Source organism: Symphalangus syndactylus, chromosome 6 (assembly GCF_028878055.3).
Source record: "Symphalangus syndactylus isolate Jambi chromosome 6, NHGRI_mSymSyn1-v2.1_pri, whole genome shotgun sequence".
Lineage (NCBI taxonomy): Eukaryota > Metazoa > Chordata > Mammalia > Primates > Hylobatidae > Symphalangus > Symphalangus syndactylus.
Window position 1 is genome coordinate 129,865,099 of NC_072428.2, and position 20,065 is coordinate 129,885,163.

Sequence of the window (20,065 nt, forward strand, 5' to 3'; positions counted from 1 at the left end):
AACTTGTATTTTTGTTTTATAGGTCCTGTGTGATTTATGCTTTAAAGAGGTTCTGTTTTGATGTGTTTCCAGGATTTGTTTCAAGATTTAGAGCTCCTTTTACCAGTTCTTGTAGTGGTGGCTTCGTAATGACGAATTCTCTCAGGATTTGTTTGTCTGAAAACGACTGTATCTTTCCTTCATATAGGATGCTTAGTTTCACTGGATGCAAAATTCTTGGCTGATAATTGGTTTGTTGAGGAGCCGGAAGACAGGGCCCCAATCCCTTCTAGCTTGTAGGGTTTCTGCTGAGAAATCTGCTGTTCATCTGATTGGTTTTCCTTTACAGGTTTCCTGGTTCTTCTATCTCACAACTCTTAAGATTCTTTCCTTCGTCTCAACTCTGGATAACCTGATGACAATGTGCCTAGGCAAAGATCTTTTTTACAATGAGTTTCCCATGTGTTCTTTGTGCTTCTTGTATTTGGATGTCTAGGTCTCTAGCTAGACTGGGGAACTTTTCCTTGATTATTCCCCCAAATATGTTTTCCAAGCTTTTAGAATTCTCTTCTTCCTCAGGAACACCAATTATTCTTAGGTTTGGTCATTTAACATAATCCAAGACTTCTCGGAGTCTTTGTTCATATTTTCTTATTTTTTTCTTTGTCTTTGTTGGATTCGGTTAATTCAAAGACCTTGTCTTTGAGCTCTGAATTTCCTTCTTCTACTTGTTCAATTCTATTGCTGAGACTTTCCAGAGCATTTCACATTTCTAAAAGTGTGTCCAAAGTTTCCTGAATTTTCGATTATTTTTTCTTTAAGCTGTCTATTTCATTGAATATTTCTCCCATTCACTATTGGAGGAGTGTGTTGGGAGAGGAGGGTCTCCCTTTCCCACTTCCACAGTTGGGGCACTCACAGTATTTGGAGTGTCTCCTGGGTCCTGCAGGAGCAGTCCAGTTCTTTCAGAGAGTCTGTGGGTCCTTTTGGGATTGCTGGTTTATTCTTGCAGTTGATCTGGAGCTAAAATTCACCATGGAAGCCTCCAGGTGCTGCTTTGTCTGGAGCTGCAATCTAGTCCTGCCACCCATCCACTATGATCCCCTCCATCTCTCTGTCTACTTCAGTCAGATAAGCTCAAAGCTAGAACAAAGGGCCCATATATGAGCCTACGGATCTGCCTTCAAACACTTGAGAAGCCCTCCAACTCACCATGAGAATGCTGACCCCAATCGGGATCTTTGCTTTGCTCCAACAGCCAGACACTCAGAGAGGTCCTCAGACCCAGCAACTAATGGACTTGGTGGGATGGTTGTCCTCAAAGCAGCCAGCATTTTTATCAGGCTGGCGTCTGGTCCCATATTTTTCTGGGATATTCAGAGTCTCTTGACATGTATCTTCACTTAATTGTGAATTTTAAAAATTATAGATGGATGTAGATATAGATACAGATGTAGATATAGACATAGAGGTAGATATAGACATAGATATAGATAGACATTTTGGAGAAGAGTCTGTCTTTGAAGACTTCCTCTCAGAGTACAAGTCCATGGTTACAACCATTTTGTTTCTCAGCAAACATGGGGAAGTTTGCTTTTGCTCTCTGAGGAAGTTAATATAAATGTTTATTGACAGTGCAGTCATCAAGGAATAAAGTTGCTGATTCATTCCTTTACACTGAAACCTTTGTTGTGCCCTCCTCTTCCTTCCTCTTTATAGGGAGACACTCTGAGAAAGAGCACATTGTGGGGGCCCACTCCATGTGATGTTTGCTTGGTTGCCTGTTCCCTTTTCTACCTGCAGAGCACAGTTCCCATAAGGGCAGCGGGATCAGCCTCCTGTCTCATCTGGAAGACCACCACTCTGGGGTGTCAGAGGAATGATGGAAGCCTGGGGGTTTCTAAAATTGGAAGTGAATGGCCCCATGGTGACGGTGGCCCTGTCAGTGGCTCTCTTGGCCCTCCTGAAGTGGTAAGTGCAGCCAGCCCTAGGGACTGTGACAGCGTCAGCAGTCTCACCCTGGAGCCTTGCTGGTGCTGTGGCGGGGTATGTGGGAGTGTGTTTTTCTTCTTTTCTAATCTAGCGGGAGTGAGTATTAACACAGCTTCAGAATTAAAAGCAAACAGCCAGGTTAATCTTTTGCTAAAATGCATGAGATTGAAGTGTCAGGAAAGGCTGGTGATTCGGTGACTGAGAACGCTACACGTAATTAAGTTTGAAAGAGATGGAAAAAGAAACAAATTGGAAAGGCATTAGGTTTGGGTAGAAGTATTTCCTCGAACCCCGTCATATCTCCTCACCTCATTTTTCTAAAATCCTCTGTCCTTGTTGGATTTACAGTGAATTCAGCCTCTTGGTTCATATTACATTCAAAACAAAACAAGACTTGGGAGCTGTTTGGCAAACGTGGGCCTCTTTGTGGGAAGTCATTGAGGGGGATTTCTGTAGGGTTAAGGACAAAGTGGTAGATCTAATTTCTCATATTTGATAGAGGGAGATGGATTCTGATGAACATAGTGTGTGCAGCTCCTACAAAATTTGAGACCCTGAAAGGATCTCAAACTTAAACTCCGAGTTGCTCCCCTGTGGTTTTGTTAATTCAACAGCAAATTTTCCTAAGCCTGACTCTGGTGTCTGTAGATCGAAGGCCTCATAATATGCTACATTTATGCATATTCACCCTGTCAGTTAAACTTATTAGAGTTGCCCATTCAATCAAAAGCACCTGGATTTAGATGGCTCTGGCTTTTAAGGGCAAAGTGAGTGGAAAAAATAATGGAGAACTGGAGTCCGAACAGAATTTTAATTTATGTTTTCAGTAGTAATAAAGCCTTCTCTAGATTAATAACTGGGAAAGCACTTTGAAAAGCATCAAGCATTATGCAAATGTGAGGTATTATTCTTTTGGAATTTGCATAGCTGAGAGTGGAATTCACGTTTGATGTTCTATGATGATGAAATTACTTCTTGGAAATTGGCTCTGCAACCCAGCCTAAGTCCCAGTGCTGTTTTTCTTTTTAACTGGTTTAATTATTTTTTTGAACTTTTTTATCTCATTGTAGCTTATCTTGGATTGAAACTGGCCACATGTAAAACCAAGAGCAAATGGTAGCCCCTTCCCTACCCCCAGCCCCTAGTAATCCATCTGAATGTGTTTTTATGCTCAGGGAAGCCCGAAGCACAGTGTCTGACATGCAGAAAGTGCTTAGTCGATGTCAGCCACTATAATTAACTATCTATCATCTATGTAACCTAAAAGAAAATAAGTCTTTAGTGGTTTAGGTTTATTTTTAATTTCTTACCAACTGCTTATTCATATTAATCTCATCAATAGCTATGCTCTGACTGTGGTTCTCAAAGTGCACACTTTTTTACACTTCTGTTTCAGTCTTTGTTGTGTCTGAGTCTCCAGCTCAGTGCCTGGCATGTAGGAACACCACACCATTCAGCAGGGCAGCGGTGTGTTTGCTGTCTATTCTTGGGCCATATTAATAACCTGGTTCAAAGATGCAGAGATTAAGATAAATGTACCAAGCAGAAGTGGTAAATAGGGAGTGAGAGCTGACTTCTATTTGTTAGTGCAAAAATATTTATTAACCTGTTAATGTGTGCCCAGTCTGGAGGAGGCCCTGGTACAAGGTCAGGAAGCAGATCTGGAGCAGGTGCCCAAGGCAGGGGAGACACAGAGGCTCTGGGGGGTGAGCTCGATGTCAGAGAGGATACTGCAGGAGGAGCGGAGGCAGCAGGAGAGAGGTTGTGGCCCTGGCTCTGGTGCTTTTGGGTCCATCCCTTGATTCAGTGCAAGGGGAACCACCCTTGGGCTTTCAACCCTTCTGTTCTGGGTGAGACTCTAGTCAGCCACTAAGCAACAGCCACCAGCTTGAATGAGTCAAGGCCCCCTTCCTGCTTCATTCTCTTGAAAGGATATGTGTGGAAGAGACAGGGGTGCTTTTCCTCCAGTGAGAGGATTCACAGTCAAGGAAAGATGCAGGTGTAGAGACACTTGCAGGAGAAACTGGCAGGGGGAGTGGATTAAACACTGCAGCACATTAGTCTTTGCTTTAAGTGTTACATGTGCCATCCAGACAGGTGAGATGGCAGCAGAGAACCTAAACCCTGAGAAGGTGAAATCAAATGGGATGGGCGCAGTGGCTCACACCTATAATCCCAGCACTTTGGGAGGCCAAGGCAGACAGATCACTTGAGGTCAGAAGTTTGAGACCAGCCTGGCCAACATGGTGAAACTCCATCTCTACTAAAAACACAAAAATAAGCTGGACATGGCAGCAGGTGTCTGTAATCCCAGCTACTTGGGAGGCTGAGGCAGGAGAATCACTCGAACCTGGGAGGCAGAGGCTGTGGTGATCTGAGATCATGCCACTTCCCTCCAGCTTGGGTGACAAAGAAAGACTCTGTTTCAAACAAAACAAAACAAAACAAAACAGAAGGATGGGAGGATGGAGGGGATCATGGTGGACAGGAGGCAGGACTAGATTGCAGCTCCAGACAAAGCAGCATCTGGAAGCTTCCATGGTGAATTTTAGCTCCAGATCAACTGCAAGAACAAACCAGCAATCCCCAAAGGACCCACAGACCTTCTGAAGGAAGCGGATTGCTCCTGCAGGACCCAGGAGACAGCCCAAATACTGTGAGTGCCCCAATTGCAGAAGTGGGAAAGGGAGACCCTCCTCTCCCAACACACTCCCCCAATTTCAGTGGGAGAACTATTCAATGAAATAGACAGCTTAAAGAAAAAATAATCGAAAATTCAGGAAACTTTGGACACACTTTTAGAAATGTGAAATGCTCTGGAAAGTCTCAGCAATAGAATTGAACAAGTAGAAGAAGGAAATTCAGAGCTCAAAGACAAGGTCTTTGAATTAACCGAATCCAACAAAGACAAAGAAAAAAAATCAGAAAATATGAACAAAGCCTCCGAGAAGTCTGGGATTATGTTAAATGACCAAACCTAAGAATAATTGGTGTTCCTGAGGAAGAAGAGAATTCTAAAAGCTTGGAAAACATATTTGGGGAAATAATCAAGGAAAAGTTCCCCAGTCTAGCTAGAGACCTAGACATCCAAATACAAGAAGCACAAAGAACACGTGGGAAATTCATCGCAAAACGATTTTTGCCTAGGCACATTGTCATCAGGTTATTCAGAGTTGAGAAGAAGGAAAGAATCTTAAGAGTTGTGAGACAGAAGAACCAGGTAACCTGTAAAGGAAAACCTATCAGAAGAACTGCAGATTTATTTCTCAGCAGAAACCCTATAAGCTAGAAGGGATTGGGGCCCTGTCTTCCAGCTCCTCAAACAAATCAATTATCAGCCAAGAATTTTGTATCCAGTGAAACTAAGCATCATATACGAAGGAAAGATACAGTCATTTTCAGACAAACAAATCCTGAGAGAATTCGTCATTACCAAGCCACCGCTACAAGAACTGGTAAAAGGAGCTCTAAATCTTGAAACAAATCCTGAAAACACATCAAAACAGAACCTCTTTAAAGCATAAATCACACAGGACCTATAAAACAAAAATACAAGCTAAAAAGCAAAACCAAAAAATAACAACAACAAAAAACCAAAGTACACAGGCAACAAAGAGCCCGATGAATGCATTGGTACCTCACATTTCAATACTAACACTGAATGTAAATGGCCTAAATGCTCCACTTAAAAGATACAGAACTTCAGAATGGATAAGAACTCACCAACCAACTATCTGCTGCCTTCAGGAGACTCACCTAACACATAAGCACTCACATAAACTTGAAGGCGTGGAAAAGGCATTCCATACAAACGGACACCAAAAGCGAACAGAGCAATGGTAGCTATTCTTATATCAGACAAAACAAACCATAAAGCAACAGCAGTTAAAAGAGACCAAGAGGGGCCAGGTGTGGTGGTTCGTGCCTGTAATCCCAGCACTTTGGGTCATAAGGTCAGGAGTTCATGACCAGTGTGGCCAACATAGTGAAACACTGCCCCTACTAAAAAAAAAAAAAAAAAAAAAAAGTTAGTGGGGCATGGTGGTAGGTGCCTGTAGTCCCAGCTACTTGGGAGGCTGAGGCTGGAGAATCACTTGAATCTGGGAAGTGGAGGTTGCAGTGAGCTGAGATTGCACCACTGCACTCCAGCCTGGGTGACACAGCAAGACTGTTTCTCAAAAAAAATTAAAAAAAAGAGAGCGACAAAGAGGGACATTATAGAATGGTAAAAGGCCTTGTCCAACAGTAAAATATCACAATCTTAAACATATATGCACCTAACACTGGAGCTTCCAAATTTACAAAACAATTACTAATAGGCCTAAGAAATGAGGTAGACAGCAACACAACAATAGTGGGGGACTTCAGTATTCCACCAACAGCACTAGACAGGTTAGCAAGACAGAAAGTCAGCAAAGAAACAATGGATTTAAACTATACCTTGGAACAAATGGACTTAACACATATATACAGAACATTTCATCCAATAACCACAGAATACACATTCTATTCAACATCATATGGAACTTTCTCCAAGATCGACCATATGAGAGGCCATAAAACGAGCCTCAGTAAATTTAAGAAAATTGAAATTGTATCAAGCACTCTCTCAGACCACAACAGAATAAAACTGGAAATCAACTCCAAAAGGAACCTTCAAAACCATGCAAACACATGGAAATTGTTAAATAACCTGCTCCTGAATGAGCATTGGGTAAAAAACAAAATCAAGATGGAAATTAAAAAATTCTTCTAACTGAATGACAATAATGACACAACCTATCAAAACCTCTGGGATACAGCTAAGGCAGTGCTAAGAGGAAAGTTCATAGCCCTGAACACCTACATCAAAAAGTCTGAAAGAGCACAAATGTACAATCTAAGGTCACACCTCAAGGAACTAGAGAAATAGGAACAAACTGAACCCAAACCCAGTAGAAGAAAGGAAATAACCAAGATCAGAGCAGAACTAAATGAAATTGAAACACACACACACACACACACAATAAAAGATAAATGAAACAAAAAACTGGTTCTTTGAAAAGATAAATAAAACTGATAGGCCATTAGCAAGATTAACCAAGAAAAGAAGAGAGAAAACCCAAATAACTTCACTGAGAAACACAACAGGAGATATTACAACTGACACCACTCAAATACAAAAGATCATTCAAGGCTACTATGAACACCTTTATGCACTTAAACTAAAAAACCTAGTTGAGATGGATACATTCCTGGAAAAATACAATCCTCCTAGCTTAAATCAGGAAGCATTAGATACCCTGAACAGACCAATAACAAGCAGTGAGATTGAAATGGTAATTAAAAAATTACCAACAAAAAAAAGTCCAGAACCATAGGATTCACAGCAGAATTTTACCAGACATTCAAAGAAGAATTGGTACCAATACTTTTGACACTATTCCACAAGATAGAGAAAGAAGGAACCCTCCCTAACTCATTCTATGAAGCCAGTATCACCCCAATACCAAAACTAGGGAAGGACACAACCAAAAAAGAAAACTACAGACCAATATCCTTGATGAACACAGATACTAAAATTCTTAATGGAATACTAGCTAACCAAATTCAACAACATATCAAAAAGATAATCCTCCATGATCAAGTTGGTTTCATAACAGGGATGAAGGGATGTTTTAACATACAAAAGTCAATAAATGTGATACACTACGTAAACAAAATTTAAAACAAAAATCATGTAATAATAGATGCAGAAAAAGCATTTGACAAAATCCAGCATCCCTTTATGATTAAAATTATCAGCAAAGTCAGCATACAAGGGACATACCTTAATGTAATAAAAGCCATCTATCACAAACCCACAGCCAACATAATACTGAATGGGGAAAAGTTGAAAGCATTCACTCTGAGAATTGGAACAAGACAAGGATGTCCTCTCACCACTCCTCTTCAGCATAGTACTGGAAGTCCTAGCCAGAGCAATTAGACAAGAGAAAGAAATAAAGGGCATCCAAATTGCTAAAGAGGAAGTCAAACTGTCACTGTTTGCTGACAATACAGTCGTTTACCTTGAAAACCCTAAGGCCTTCTCCAGAAAGCTCCTAGAACTGATAAAAGAATTCAGCAGTTTCCAGATGCAAGATTAACATCCACACATCAGTAGCTCTCCTATACACCAACAGTGACCAAGCAGAGAATCAAATCAAGAACTCAACCCCTTTTACAATAGCTGCAAAAATAAATAAATAAATAAATAAATAAATAAATAAATAAATAAATAAACAAAATACTTAGGAACATACCTAACCAAAGAGTTGAAAAGCCTCTACAGGGAAAACTACAAAATGCTGCTGAAAGACGTCATAGATGACACAAACAAATGGAAACACATTCCATGTTCATGGATGAGTAGAATCAGTATTGTGAAAATGATCATACTGCCAAAAGCAATCTACAAATTCAATGCAATCCCCATCAAAATACCACCATCATTCTTCACAGAATTAGAAAAAACAATTCTAAAATTCATACAGAACCAAAAAAGAGCCTGCATAGCCAAAGTAAGCCTAAGCAAAAAGAACAAATCTGTAGGCATCACATTACCTTATTTCAAACTATACTATAAGCCCATCATCACCCAAACAGCATGGCACTGGTATAAAAATAGGCACATAGACCAATGGAACCAAATAGAGAACCCACAAATTAACCCAAATACTTACAGTCAACTGATCTTCAACAAAGCAAACAAAAACATAAAGTGAGGAAAGGACACCATTTCAACAAATGGTACTGGGATAATTGGCTAGCCACATGTAGGAGAACGAAACTGGATTCTCATCTCTCACTTTATTCAAAAATCAACTCAAGATGAGTTAAAGACTTAAACCTAAGACCTGAAACTATACAAATTCTAGGCATAACATTGTAACGACCCTTCTAGACATTGGCTTAGGCAAGGATTTCATGACCAAGAACATGAAAGCAAATGCAATAAAAACAAAGATAAAGAGCTGCGACCTAATTAAACTAAAGAGCTTCTGCACAGCAAAAGGAACAGTCGGCAGAGTAAATAGACAACCCAGAGTGGGAAGAAATCTTCACAATCTATACATCTGAGCAAGGACTCACATCCAGACTCTACAATGAACTCAAACAAATCAATAAGAAAAAAACAAACAATCCCATCAAAAAGTGGGCTAAGAATATGAATAGACAATTCTCAAAAGAAGATATATAAATGGCCAACAAACATGAAAAAATGCTCAACAACACTAATGACCAGGGAAATGCAAATCAAAACCACAATGCAATACCACCTTACTTCTGCAAGAATGGCCATAATCAAAAAGTAAGAAAACAGTAGATGTTGGTGAGGATGTGGTGATCAGGGAACACTTCCACCCTGCTGGTGGGGATGTAAACTAGTACAGCCACTATTGAAAACACTGTAGAGATTCCTTAAAGAACCAAAAGTAGAACTACCTACTACTTGATCCAGCAATTCCACCACTGGGTACCTACCCAAAGGAAAAGAAGTCTTTATTTGAAAAAGATACTTGAATATGCATGTTCATAGCAGCACAATCCACAGTTGCAAAATCATGGAACCAACCCAAATGCCCATCAATCAACAAGCGGATAAAGAAACTGTGGTATATGTATATGATGGAATACTATGCAGCCATAAAAAGGAATGACTTAACAGCATTTGCAGTGACCTGGATGAGATTGGAGACTATTATTCTAAGTGAAATAACTCAGGAATGGAAAACCAAACATCGTATGTTCTCACTGATATGTGGGATCTAAGCTATGAGGATGCAAAGGCATAAGAATGATACAATGGACTTTGGGGACTTGAGGGGAAGTATGGGAGGTAGACAACTGATAAAAGACTACAAATATGGTGCAATGTATACTGTTTGGGTGATGGGTGCACCAAAATCTCAGAAATCACCACTAAAGAACTTCCTCATATAACCAAATGCCACCTGTACCCCAACAACTTAACGGAAAAATAAAAATAAAATAAAATAAAATAAAAAAAAGCAAAAGGCACACCAAGGTTGCTTCTTGTGCTCTCAACCAGCCTGTGAGTTCTCTAAGGGCGAGGGCCAGGTCTCCTATCTCGTTACAGTTCTGGAATCTTCTGCCAATGGCAGGGATGCTCTGCTAGCATGTGGTTGAAGGTGGTAAAGTTAAGAAGTCCACAACCATCAGCCTCGCCCCAGGACTCACTGTGGGGCTCCTGCTCCTTCAGCAGGCCCCCTGTCACTCTCTCCCCCACACCCTGGGCTGGGGTCGGAGCGACGCTGTTTGCGGTGGTGTGAATGGTCCTTTGTTGCTGCATGAGGCCTCCTCTTTCCTTCAACTCCAAGCTCAGGGGTGCTTCCTCAGGGAAGTGTTTTCTGTTTTCAAAGGCACTTAGGAGCCCCCTCTCAGCATTGCTTTTATCCCATCTCTGTCCCTCACAATGCCTGGCACATAGTTGATGCCTAATAAATGCTGACTGAAGGCTAATTCCAACCTCTAAGCTCTGCCTGGTGCTTTCTTTCTGTGGTTCTTCTCTTGGCCTTCACAGTTCTGTACAAATCTAAATTCTCTTGCCCATGTGACCCACTCCCTTTCCTGAAAGCTTGCTGTGTTTTCAGTTTGTGTCAATTTGCCATTCACTGTTCCAGTTGTTGCAGATGGACTGTTTTTGTATCCCTTCTTATCCTGTAGAGCAGACACCATGCCATGTACTTAATGTACACTTCTTAATTACTAGGTGTATGAGTGAATTTGGAAAAAAGACCAAAAAAAAAATCTTTCATTTAAAAAGACACTGTTTTAAACTAGGCATAGTACACTTTGGTCGTTTTCCCAGAACCGCATTGGACACCATTTTTCCATGATGATCATTTGATTTAAACTGGCCAGTGTGTGGCTGAGCTCTGTGAACTGGGGCATCGGGGGATCAGGGCTGCACCACCAGGGCTGGAGATGGAGCTGGGGATAGAGACTGTATTAGCTGGAAGTACATGGAGCACATGCTAAGACGATTAACACAAAAGATAACACATTTCAAAAACTAATTTTTTCCCATATAAAATGCTTTAAAATTCTTACTTCTGGAAGAGATTTGATGTACAAGAAATGAGTTGTACGAGTTGAACGTTGCTCGAGGCAACCATAAGTCCTAGCGTATTTAATCTTTCAAGCAACACCTAAGGACTGGCAGCTGGGTTCCTGTGGGGAGGATAAAGATTGCTTTATTCTTTAAGAACCAGTGTAAAGAAATAGCCCAGATAGCAATAGTGGATTTCTTTCTGGGATGGGGTTGTGGGTGATTTCTTTTCCCTTCTTTTAGTCTTTCTGCATCTTTTGTATTTCTTTAATGAGTGTGAATATTTAGCAAAAAAGAGAAATTTTACTAAAAAGAGTGGGAAACTGCTCCTTTCTAGTGGCGAAGGGGAAAACAGTTTCATGCTTTAGGCATGAGGTTTCAGGACTGTAGTCTAACTATTTCTTCCAGTGGAGTAGAGTGTCTGAAAGGATTTGGAGTAATAGGGCTGATGAAGCGGCGAGGAAGGTGGATAGCTATCTAAGCAAGTATGTGAACATAGCTGGAAGGGCTTGTAGTACCAAGCTGCACTTAAAGCTCAGGTACCAAGACCGAGAGGTACATAATCAATTCGACATCAAAAATAGGAATTCAGGCTGGGTGTGGTGGCTTAAGCCTGTAATCCCAGGGCTTTGGGAGGGCACAGTGGGAGGATCGCTTGAGCCCAGGAGTTTGAGACCAGCCTGGGCAACAAAGAGAGACCCTGTTTCTACCAAAAAAATGAATTAAAAATTAGCCAGGTGTGGTGGTTCAAGTCTGTAATCTCAGCTACTTGGGAGGCTGAGGTCGGAGGATCTCTTGAGCCCAGGAGGTTGAGGATACAATGAGCTGTGATTGCACCACTACACTCGCACTCCAGCCTGGGTGACAGGGCAAGATCCTGTCTGTAGTCCCAGCTACTTGGGAGACTGAGGCAGGAGAATCACTTGAACCTGGGAGGCAGAGGTTGCAATGAGCCGAGATCACACCACTGCACTCCAGCCTGGGCAACAAGAGTGAAACTCTGTCTCAAAAAAAAAAAAAAAAAGGGATTTCAGATACAGAGTGAGTTAGTGTTCTGATCAAGTCTCATTCTAAGACCAGTTTAAATTGAAATGTGACTGGTGATTATTAAGATTTAAGACTATCACAGATTATTAAGACTTAAGTTTACCACTCTGCCTGGAAGTTCCTTTCCCAGAGAGTTTGTTCTACACGCGAGAACTGGACTCTGTTTCTAGACCCACATCTACTCCAGACTATATTTAAAAGGCACCACTGGGATAGAATATGGGAGCCAAGACGAGAAATATGAAGAGGAAGAAGCCATGTAGGTATTCCCTGGCACAATGAGAGGTAAGCTCTGGAAAAGGCATCCCGCCTCCAGCATGTGGGGACTGAAGATCAATTTGCCCACCATTTCCCAACTTCGGTTCCTAAAAGTGTTTGGGAAATTAAGTCTAAATCAAGCCCTTCTTGGAGATTCATAGCATATCAAAGGCCCTGAAAGGTTCTTTAATAAAGAGACCTGTTCAGCTTTATTTAACCCAGTGTTTTCCCAGCGTCTTTGCTAAAGTACTGCTGCATATGGCCGTGGTGGGATGGGCAATCTAGACCCACTGAGATGGTCCCTTGAAAAGGGCGGTCGGATGCATTGGTAGCTGCACAACCAGTGGAAATGGAGGGGCCACAAAACGGAGGAATAAAACATTCAAATTGCCCCTTTGCAAGCTCTGAGGTTCCAGGGTTGATGTCTCGTTTCCTTCAGGGCACAGAAAATATGGAGTCTAGCGAACAGAAGCAGGGCCCATGAGTAGGGGTGGTCCAGGTTTACACCAAAGAAAATGAATACTACCCACAGCTGTCTGGCAAGGTGGCAAGAGAGCACCTCGGAGGTCACGAGTGTCCCTCACCATCCGTAGGAATGCCACAAAAGCCCTTGCTGCCAGGCATGAGCAGCTGGTACAGAAGGCCACCGAGTGCCTTCCTGATCTGGACTCCATGACTTCTATGCCTACTGGCGCTCTTGCATGGGTCAGTCTGTGCTGCCGCTCAGGAAAAGCAAGTCAGGTGCCATACCAGCGACCCAATGGCGGCTGCTACTTCTTCTGCCTGGGCACCTCATCACCCCCAGCAGTAGTTCCTAGGTGTGAGGGTGGTGAGGAGCCCAGAAATACAGAAGCAGCGTTTAGGGGCCTCATGGTAGCTTCATGCCTGACTCTTTTCTCTCCTTTTCCGGCCTGGCCTCTAGGCCTTTCTGGATCGCCAGCCAGTCAGACTCTACTTTGAGAAGCAGAAGGTCTTGGGCTGGGTCTTGAAATGCAGGGAAGAATTGACTTGGCAGGGGAGAAGAAAGGGAAAATTTCAGGTGGGGAAGTATCCCAGGCAAAGGCAACATTAGAGTTTGTAACATTTGCTGGAACAAAACATTAGGAGTGTGAATAATGGACACAGTTTAGAAATACATTTTAAAGGCCGTGGATAATTTTCAGTGCCTCCAAGCATCTAGAGAGGGATAGATGCTATTTCCCTTTTTTTATCTTTTTGTATTTTTGTCTAGGATATGATGGGTACTTCGATTTAATAACTCAGTGATGAGCTTGGAGATAAAATTGAGCCTGCTGTGAAAACGAGGTCTGTGGCTTCCTTGAGGACCATTTCTACAGAATATTATTTTTTTGTTTTCTCTCTCTTAAATGGTTATACACAATATCCCTATCCTTCTCCTCACTTTATTGATTTTCCAGAATGAGAGTACGAGGTACGACTATAAAGTAACGTGACTGATTATTTTAGCATACACTCCAGTACTTATACAGCCAAATGAATTTTATGACCTTCAAAGGCATTTTCGTGATAGGCTAAACCCTTACTGCAGATATGCCACTATCAAAAAACACATTCTTAGCACTTTTTGTGGGAATGGCGCTTGGTGCCTAGATGCGGTCCTTTGAAAGCCCTCAAGGCAACACATCTTTGTGGAGAACAGATTGATTTTTTTTTAAACAGTCCATATTTTGGCAAATAGATGATTAAACAGAGTAATATTATTTGCAATTTTTTAAAAAATGTGATTATAAAACAATACAGAGCTTGCAGAAGAGGTGTATGAACCAGTTCTGGAAGCTTGGGAATTTTGCTGAGGGGCCACGCTCATTGGCATAGGAGTTGGTTTTTGGTTTTGGTTTTGTTTTTTAAAGAAAACAATAGCAACAGTCTTAATATTTATGGTCATACCTTCTCTCATCTAGTAAGGAATTCAGGCTTCTGGTAGCATCTGTTTTGGGGGCAGAGATGAAAGAAGAATCTTACTTGTTGTATAAACAAAGCAAAACATCAGATTGATGTGTGTCCATTACTGAGCTGCGTGACTGGGTGCTCAGCGCTGCCTTCCGGGGAGGAAGTCACTCTCCCAGAAATAAAATGATTGAATGAACTCTTCCCCTACCCCTAGTGCCATAATAACAACAAACCTAACAACTATCGCTTGCCACTGAAGGGAAGTACGCTGTCTATGGGAACCCTGGTAGCCTTATACGGACTTGCTTTTTGATTGCAGGAATAACGTGCATCTGGACATGGGAATGAGACTGGGGAGAAAGGGAGGGGGCAGATGCTCACACTGGTATTCATTGGTGCTTCAATTACTAGGAGCCACATCTTTCCTGGTTTACCAGAAATAGGTGCTGTTGCACAACTTCCTGGTGGATAGGGTCGGCATGTCGGCTGATAGGGGAGTTCCCTGGAGCCCTCGGCTCTCTCTGTTGCCTTCAGCCTCAGCCCTCAGTGCAGAGTTTGGCCCTGGCCCGCGCTGTGGGGCCCTCCTAAACCTCCCCTATGTCCTTGCAAAGGTGTGCTTCTTAGGTTTCGCTTGAGCAGTCAGCCAGTTCCTCAACACAATCTCAGAAAGAGGCCGGCCCCTTTTTTCCCCTCGAAGGTATCTAGAAAAAACTGTGTCAGAGATGATCTGAAAGCAAAGCCAAGCTCTACCAATAGTGGCTTCCACCAATGCCTTGTTTCCCTGAGCACTGCACACAGACCCCCTGGGAGAGCCAGCGCCATACCCCCAAACCAGCAGCTGCCTCCACATTCTCATCTGAAAGGTGCCCTAAAGTCCTCGCATGTGCTTCCCTCCTTCCTGCACGGACATGCCTGCTCCCTCCAAGCTGCACAGCGCAGTCCCTGTTGCCTGAATGCTCTCCCCTCTTGGTTTAACTGAACTCCTGCCTAACCTTCAAAATCTTGTCTAAATGTCACTCTTCCATAAAGGTCTCCTCCACCAGGCCAGCCCTCAACCAGCCCTGCCTCCTGTGGACTTGCTTTCTATCTCTCTGGCTATCTCGGCACTTACTACTTTACTTCATTTTATTTTATTTAATTAATTAATTAATTTATTTATTTATTTAGAGATGGAGTCTCACTCTGTCACCCAGGCTGGAGTGCAGTGGCATAGTCTCAGCTCACTGCAACCTCCACCTTCCAGGTTCAAGTGATTCTCCTGCCTCAGCCTCCTGTAGCTGAGGCTACAGGTGCGTGCCACCACACCCAGCTAATTTTTGTATCTTTAGTAGAGACGGGGTTTCATCATGTTGGCTCTCGAACTCCTGACCATGTCTGGTCTCAAACTCCTGACCTCAGGCGATCCGCTCAGCTCGGCCTCACAAAGTGCTGGGATTATAGGCATGAGCCACGGCGCCCGGCCCACTTAATTTTATAGCTTATGTCTGTGGCCTATCTTCTTGGCTTGACTGTAAGTCCCTAAGGGCAGGGCCCACATCTTAAGCCAGTGAGTGCCCTCTACATAGTAGCTGCTCAGTAAATGCTAATGACATGATTATGCCTCTGGTAACCAAGATAGCAGCACTGTTTCCAAATGATTACTGTCACAATGTGTGTGTGTGTGTGCATGCCTGTGTATGGAAGAGGGTAGAATCAGTCTCCCCCTAATTGCACACTAGTGGTACTGTGTTCTTAGCACCTGGCAGAATGCCTTGCACAAGGCTTATTGAAAAGGTAAATAAATCTTGATTCATGCAATCATCGAATGCTGAAGGTTTTCTAGGCTGTGAGCTGGTTCTACCTCGTTGGTGTGCTGTGGATAACATTCCCATGAATTCAGATAGATAGAGGAATTGCCCCCTTTGAAATTGAAGAGCAAGACTGCAAAACGAGGGGATGATGGAATGCAGGACCCAGCCACTTAGAATATGTGGTACATGGGGGTATACAGAGCACTCAAAGTCTGAGTGGGGTATCCTGACACCAGACTAGGGGACAGGAGGCATCCGACCCCCAACAGAGAGGCATCAAAGAACAGACACTTTCTCCTTCACTGTTCTATTGAGCACAAATCCCACAGTTTGAAGCAATGGTATCTCGACTCTTCCCACCATCCACTGTTGATATGATTTTCCCCATAGATCCTATGTTCTGTTGTCCCAGCAACAATGTATATTTAAGTAATGATTGATTAATTTTCCCATTTTAATTATTCAAAGGCAAGCTAATTGGAAAACTCTGCCAGCTGAGAATAGCTGATCAATGAGATAACCAGCATTAGTGTACCAAATTATAATTCCACTCCAAAGCAAAGAAACTCGACATTTTCGTTAACCTGCACCACCATCGCATTGTCAATAAATGCGTGATTTACATTAGGCTCTTTGAAATATTGAAAATATCTCATGTACCCTCTTCCTACCTTCACAAATCAGTAGGCACCTGGGAACCCCAGGCTGTAAAGCAGTGAGGAGGGAGTGTAGTCAGTTGTACATTTAAGGATTTTAACTCCATCTGTACACAGACAGTGACCAAAATTGGTAGAATCATCTCATGATCTAACAGCGTATCCAAGGAGATAATTGGGAGGTTCTCAGGAGAAGTGTGGCATTGTGGAAATCAGCCAGGCCTTTACAGTGTGGGGACAGACACACATTTTCCACTGGGTGACCTTGGGCCAGCCACTCCCTCCTTGCTCATTTCCTCATTGGTGAAAGAGGGCTGGGACACCTGCCTCTCGGCATTGGCACATTTCCGCCCCCCCTGGCCCCCAAGCTATGCTGGGAATCAGCCTCACATCTTTCTTGGCTCTCACCCTAGTGTTAACCCTCCACAGTCTGGCCAGTCTTGACTCCTAAGTGTTCCTCTCTCTATCTGCTTTGCTTCTGCTGCAGTTGAGGACTTCAAAATCACTCCTTGGCTGGAAATAGCCTTCCCACGGGTCTCCCTGCCTTCTATCTTGTGCTCCCCTAATTTGTCCTGCAACTGCAGCCACCAGCTCACTGCTCCTCTGCATAAAACCCTTCCCTGGTCCTCCTGTCTAAGGAAGTGAGTGTTCCTGGCCTGGCTCCTGAAGCCCCCTCTGACCTGGTCCCCTGCCCCTCTGCAGGTTCAACTCCCCTTGCTTCTCACCTGGTGCCTGGCTCCCAGGTGCTCACAGCTCCTCCCACACACCATGCAGTTCAGTGCCAATTTCTTTCCTTCTGCCTGCATGTCCTTCCCCTTTCATTTGGGTGAGAACTTCTCTAGGAGCCTCTTCTTCATCCCTGGGTTCTTGCCCCAATATACCTGGTAACTTCCCTGTCTCTCGTCACTTACCTGGTTCCCCAAGGGCAGGATTGGTCCTTCCTCAGCTTTAGCTGAGCACCCAGCATTGTGGCAGGGGCACTCAACACATTTCTGTTGAGTAATAGGCACGCAGTTACTTGTTGAACCAAACTGCGTTAGAAGAGATGATCTATAGGACTTTGTGTGGCATAGGCATTATTCTTTGCTGCTATGGGTATCATCATAGAGAATTTCCATTGATTTCTAGCTGTGTGCCACTGCAACCAGCTTTCACCCCGACTTGTCATATAACAAAATATCATTGAATTGAACTCTAGTTTTTTTTTTTTTTTTAGACAAGGTTTTACTCTGTTGTCCAGGCTGGAGTGCAGTGGCACAATCACAGCTCACTGCAGCCTCGATCTCCCCAGGCTTGGCAGATTCTCCCACCCCAGCCCCATGAGTAGCTGGGACTACAAGCGAGCACCATCACACCAGGCTATTTTTTGTATTTTTTTTTGTAGAGACGGGGTTTCGCCTTGTTGGCCAGGCTAGGAACTCTGGATCTTAATAAAATATTTTTTTCTTTAGAAGTCAGGCTAGGCTGGACTGTGGGTTGAAGTTCATCTCTGTGATATTTGTGAAGGAAGGGATTGCTAACCAAAATCATTGTGCAAAGGTGACAGCTCAACCTATTTGGGAAAATAAACTACTCCCGAGCACTTCAGCAGCTTGCTAGTTTATCAACGATCCCTTGAAAACACACTAAAAACACTTCACTCTTTCTGCCTTTCCACACTTTCTATAATGGCCCAGGGCTTAGGCTTTGGAATCAGATCTCCTGGATTCAAACTCTGGCTAGCCTTGTGACCTTAAGCAATAGATGTCAGGTCTCCGTGTCTCAGTTTCCCCATGTGTAAAATAGGGATACTAATAGTACCTACCTGTTAGCATGTTGGGAGGATTACATGAGTAAGAACAGAAGGTGGACTTAGAGCAGTGCATGGCACAGCTCAGGGTCAATAAACATTAGCTCTTACTGTTATCTGATAACTGCACGCTTATATTCAACAAAAACTGCATAGACGCTGGGCAGCTAGATCTTGGTTTTTATGTTGTTTATCTAGTTATTTTGTAAACATCATTCTGAATTCTCACCTGATCCCCAGGAATGCATTGCAGTGAAAAGTGAGGAGAGGTGTACTTCAAACAAGTGGCCTCATTTTGAATAATCCTGGACTCATACCACTAGGTAGCTTTTGACCTTGAACAAGTAAAATGAGGTTTTAAAAATGCGTATTAGACTTAGTAGCTGAGGTGTCTTTGGGGGTGTTGGGGATGGTCACCGATGGTGTGGTGGGGACAGAGCCACAGTGCAGCAGGTTTAGAAATGATGAAAAAGGAGGGCAGATGAAAAGAAGACTGTGGGCTTATCTTTGAAGCAGGTCAGAGATGTCAGCCACCTCTCTGAGCTTGATCACTTTTCCATACGGTCAAGCGCAAATAGTCATTCTCTCCCTGTCTCCTTGAAAGGGAGTATGAGCACTTGTGAGCAATAAACCTTATACCAACATATATTGCTATTAGTCTATTGAGGGCATCTGTTTACCTCTCAGTTGTAGGTGCTTAAAAATTAAAGATAATCTATTTCTTGAAGAGTGCACAATAAATCAAGCTTTAAACTCAATTTGCTTTCCAGAAATTTTTCAAATTTTTCCATGACAAAATTTACACTTATTTTCTGATTTTAACAATAAGAGTACCATTCTAATTTTCATTTGGTCTTTGCTTCATTGGTTGACATTTGCCTTGCTCTTGGACTTGAGAACTTGAAGTATCAGTGAGGCATAGCACATCAGTAAATAAGCCCCGCTAAGCCATACTCTACTCTCTCCCATTGATCAGATCTTTTGTTTCCTGCTCACTCTCATCCAAGCCCTTACCTACATCATTTTCAATGATGGTGTCACTGCAAATGTTTCTTTGCAGGTTCAATTCTCTCCTATCATAAAACAAACAACTGAGCCAGCCAACTAACCAACCAACCAACCAACTAACCAACCAACCAGCCAACCAACCAACTCACTAACCGCCTCTTCTTTGACTCCACCCCAGGCACCACTCCACTTATCTTTCTCTTCTCAGCCTAGTGGCTTGAAAGAGGACTTTGTATTTGCTCACTTTCTCTCCTCCTATTTACCCCCGACCCCTGCAATAAGGTCTCTGTTCCATTCTCCACTGAAACGGCTTTCTTCAAGGCCACCAGTAAGTCTCTAGTACCTAAAGTGAATTAACAGTTTCTAATCCTTCTCTTTCTTTGGCATTTTGCAATATTTGTTGTTTATTTGTTTGTTTTGAAATAGGATCTTCCTCTGTCACCCATGCTGAAGTGCAGTGGTGCAGTCATAGCTCACTGCAGCCTCAAATTTCTGATCTCAAGTGATGCTTTCACCTCAGCCTCTCAAGTAGCTAGAACTA

At 42.8% G+C, this 20,065-nt stretch overlaps 1 protein-coding gene across 5 annotated transcripts in view; it reads left to right on the forward strand.

Annotated features, from left to right (window-relative positions):
* Positions 1-1,688: 1,688 nt before the first annotated feature.
* Positions 1,689-20,065, forward strand: part of TBXAS1 (thromboxane A synthase 1) — a 190,427-nt gene continuing 172,050 nt past the window's right edge. For 2 of the 5 annotated variants that reach the window (XM_055284233.2, XM_055284234.2), the window contains exon 1: positions 1,689-1,950. In XM_055284233.2, the coding sequence (XP_055140208.1) occupies positions 1,859-1,950 (92 nt within the window). In that variant the 5' untranslated portion in view covers positions 1,689-1,858. The remainder of the gene's footprint in view (positions 1,951-20,065) is intronic. The other 3 variants (XM_055284235.1, XM_055284236.1, XM_055284232.2) reach the window with 2 other exon arrangements.